Raw genomic sequence first — 3,453 nt, forward strand, 5'->3', positions numbered from 1 at the left:
ATATATATATATATATATATATATATATATATGTCGTAATTGGTAATAATCGTCATCATATTTTCACAATGTGACTGGACTCCAAATCAGAAAATTATAGTTACAAAATGCTATTGATAGAAGGAAGATAATGCAGTTGTTTCTTTTTTAAGAGAAACCAAAAGGAACACTAAAAGAAATATATAGTATGCAATTTCCTCAAACTGTGTGTGCTTTTTTTAAGGCAAAGGAGGTATAAAAGCAAACTTATACAGTTTCAGAATCAAACATATCCAGTATTTTAACTATGAAAGTATTGTTATACTAAGCAGGGTATGCATGATACAGCTCAGACTCTTTTTTTTATGCGAGTAGTGAAATTCAATATAGAAAATTTGCAGCCAAGTTTCAGAATATTTCCCTGCCACTCAACTTCAGTAAGAACAAAATTAGGATTGAGAAATTAAGCAGGAAATCTAGATTTACAGTTAAATTGAGGTTGACAGTTTATGGGGACGACTGAGTTCAAAGATGGAGAAAATAAGTTGTGATTCTAAAAACTACTGCAAATAAAATATCCCCAATGAATGGAGTTAGGCAGAACAATAAATGAATGTTATGATAGAAAAAAAAATATGATGCTACATATAGGCTGACACAGTTGAAGCAATGTGAATTAAAGGAAAAACCAGATTTTAGAGTGGGACTGGTAAATTATGAAGTTTTAATGATATAAATAAGGCTTGTTGCTTGTGTTTTAGGAGTAATACTTGAAATATTAGGTCATTTTTAAAGTAAAATCAATGCTGAATGTACAGAGACTGGAGTGAAAAATACACACCCAAAAATGTATGTGGCTGTGTGCGAATGCAGTTATACACAAAAAAAAAAGGGATTTAAGGAGATGGAACATCCATTAATGAACTCAAACAGTTCATTAATGTTGTCCCTTAAAATATAATAATAAACTGTCAACTTCAGTATATTGCTGTTGGCAGTGTGATAATATTGTATCATATTTTCTTTAAATATATTAAGAAAGACTTTCTTCTTGGTTAGAAAGATTTCCACAAAGAATTCTAAAAATACAGTCATTGGTCCTGATAACAATGCTATAAAAAGAAAGAAAAAAACACAGACATGCTGCAAGGGATACAACTTAACATCTTTAAATTTGAAGTGTACCCAAGTGAAATTAATGATAGAGTGTTGTTGGTATCTATCACTACATTGAAACTCTTATGCAACCTATCCAAAGGTTGTCCATTCCCACAACAATTACACAATTCCACTATGCTAGTCATTCAAAAGTTACATTTGCTGCAGTTATTCACCCATGCTATCCACCCATTACTTTTATCATTACAGCATGTATATTAATGAGATACCCGAGCAAAGATTATTTTGACCTTTGTTAAACTATTTTGCTACTATAAGTATCCAAACATTGATTTTATTCTCTCCAGCTTTACATTAGAGTTGTATATTACAAGCTCACTATCCAGAAGAATGAGTCTGTGTGGAATAAAGAACAGAGAATTCCCAGTGATGTGAAGAACAGTTAAGAGGAAATGAATTAAGAAGGCTCTCCTTCCTGAATGACAGCAGTATGTAATGGTATTTTCTTCAGTTTAGTAATCAATGCTACCAGTTGAGTGGAAGACCATAAAATTAGCAACAGGGTTTTGTGGTTGCAAATATTTAGTCATTACCAGTAAACTTAGCATTGTTTAACATCCCGGAATCAATCTGCTGTATTTCCTTGTTGCACTGTAATAATAAGTTAAACTATTTTCTGTGCAGGACTATCAACGAGTTAAACGAATTGCCAGTTCATTGTCTTCATTGCGAGGCACATCAACATAATCAGTTAAATCACAAGTAAGGACGTTGCTGATGACGCAATCACCAACCTGCAAAAAAATAAGAAAATATTTTCATTTAAATATTGCAGTTGAAGAAACAAAAATACCCATAAAATCATTCATCAATGAGAGGATGAAAATGAAAATTGATAGCAACTATATCATATTTATTTCTAAAAATAATTTGTTATATCTTCTTATTTTCTCATAGTCATGTACAGAATGAGTCAACAATACATAGCCAGCTAAGATCAAACCTTATGTACGTATATCAGACTGCAGAGTAAAAAGAAAATCAATGCTTTCAGCCAAGTAAACAAAAGCAAATAAAGAAAGTTTTTCTACTTAATGCAGTGTCTTTATAAAAAGTCTTTAGAAGAAAATAAATATCCAAGGAGAATTTTTTAACAGAACACACCAATAATTAGAAAAGATTATGTAGAATATTAGACTTGTTAGTTTTAAGTACAATGGTATAACCATTCAAGCACTAGCCATCTTGTGTGCATACAAAAAAGCTACAATACTCCTTACTCACCAATCAAGAAACTCAAGCAGCAAAGAGAAAACATTCACAATGTAATTAACCATCTTGTTATAACAGGAGTAAAGAAGGACTTACCTCAGGATAAATACCAATGAGAGCTTCAGCCCTATTGTAAAACTCTTCTTTCAAAGAGATAACAACACATTGGAAATTAATTTCAGCTTGTTCTTCAATGTATGATGCCACCTGAATAGAATATAATATTTTAATTAAATAGTTGTAATGACTAAACCAGCTTGCTGGAGTAGAAGAGCTTGTGTGGGTAAAAGTAATTTACCTACACATTTACAAAAGTAGAGAGAAAACACAAAATACTAAAAGGAACTGAGAAAATGTATTTATGGGGTATGCACTAACTGTCTATAGTTGACAAGGGAAGGTAGAACCTTTTGATGGTGATCAGATGTGGTTATCCTACAATGGAAAAGCCATGCCTTGCAATGCAGGGGGAGGGGGATCACAATAGTAGTTTAAGAGAGCCAGGTTTAAATATTATCAGAGCCATTAAGTTGGTAGGATGGAAGAAGTGTAGAGAGGTAGTCTGGGGCAGCAGGGAATGAATCTATCACCAAGACATGGAAGCGGGCGCTTTTGCTACCAGGGAAGTTTATTGTGATTAAAAGTAAATGGGTCCTACTGACAATTTGAGAAACTGAGTGGGAGGGAATCTTATACCAGGCCAGATAGCAGTCACATGTATTTCAACCACTTTCAGTAATTTCTAAGTTGCAGGAATATGAATGACTGTAAGTGTGGACGATCATGAAGCACTGCTATATGACTACTGAATGTCAAGAGAAATTACAACCACTTATATCTCTGCATGCAGAGATATAAATGTTATTTTTAGGGAGATATTAATAAAAGAAAACCGTTAGATATATATATTTATATTTTTTTTCCTTTTGAATCGATAACTGCAGAAATGAATTGTTACACAAAACATAAAGAGAGAGGATAAGAAAAAAAAAAAAAAATGTTGAGGTTTCCCACACACTTGGAAGAAATCTGAGCACTTTTAGGAAAATTGAATGTGAATATATATATATATATATATATATT

At 32.3% G+C, this 3,453-nt stretch overlaps 1 protein-coding gene across 1 annotated transcript in view; it reads right to left on the reverse strand.

Moving 5' to 3' along the window:
- Window positions 1-672: 672 nt before the first annotated feature.
- The window catches only part of LOC106869447 (structural maintenance of chromosomes protein 1A), a 56,124-nt gene continuing 53,343 nt past the window's right edge, over window positions 673-3,453 (reverse strand). Inside the window, exons 27-28 of the mRNA XM_014915197.2 lie at window positions 2,467-2,577; window positions 673-1,892 (exon numbers count right to left, since the gene is read on the reverse strand). Of these exons, the coding sequence (XP_014770683.1) occupies window positions 1,788-1,892; window positions 2,467-2,577 (216 nt within the window). The 3' untranslated portion in view covers window positions 673-1,787. The remainder of the gene's footprint in view (window positions 1,893-2,466; window positions 2,578-3,453) is intronic.

The sequence above is a fragment of the Octopus bimaculoides genome, chromosome 4 (genome assembly GCF_001194135.2).
Source record: "Octopus bimaculoides isolate UCB-OBI-ISO-001 chromosome 4, ASM119413v2, whole genome shotgun sequence".
NCBI lineage: Eukaryota > Metazoa > Mollusca > Cephalopoda > Octopoda > Octopodidae > Octopus > Octopus bimaculoides.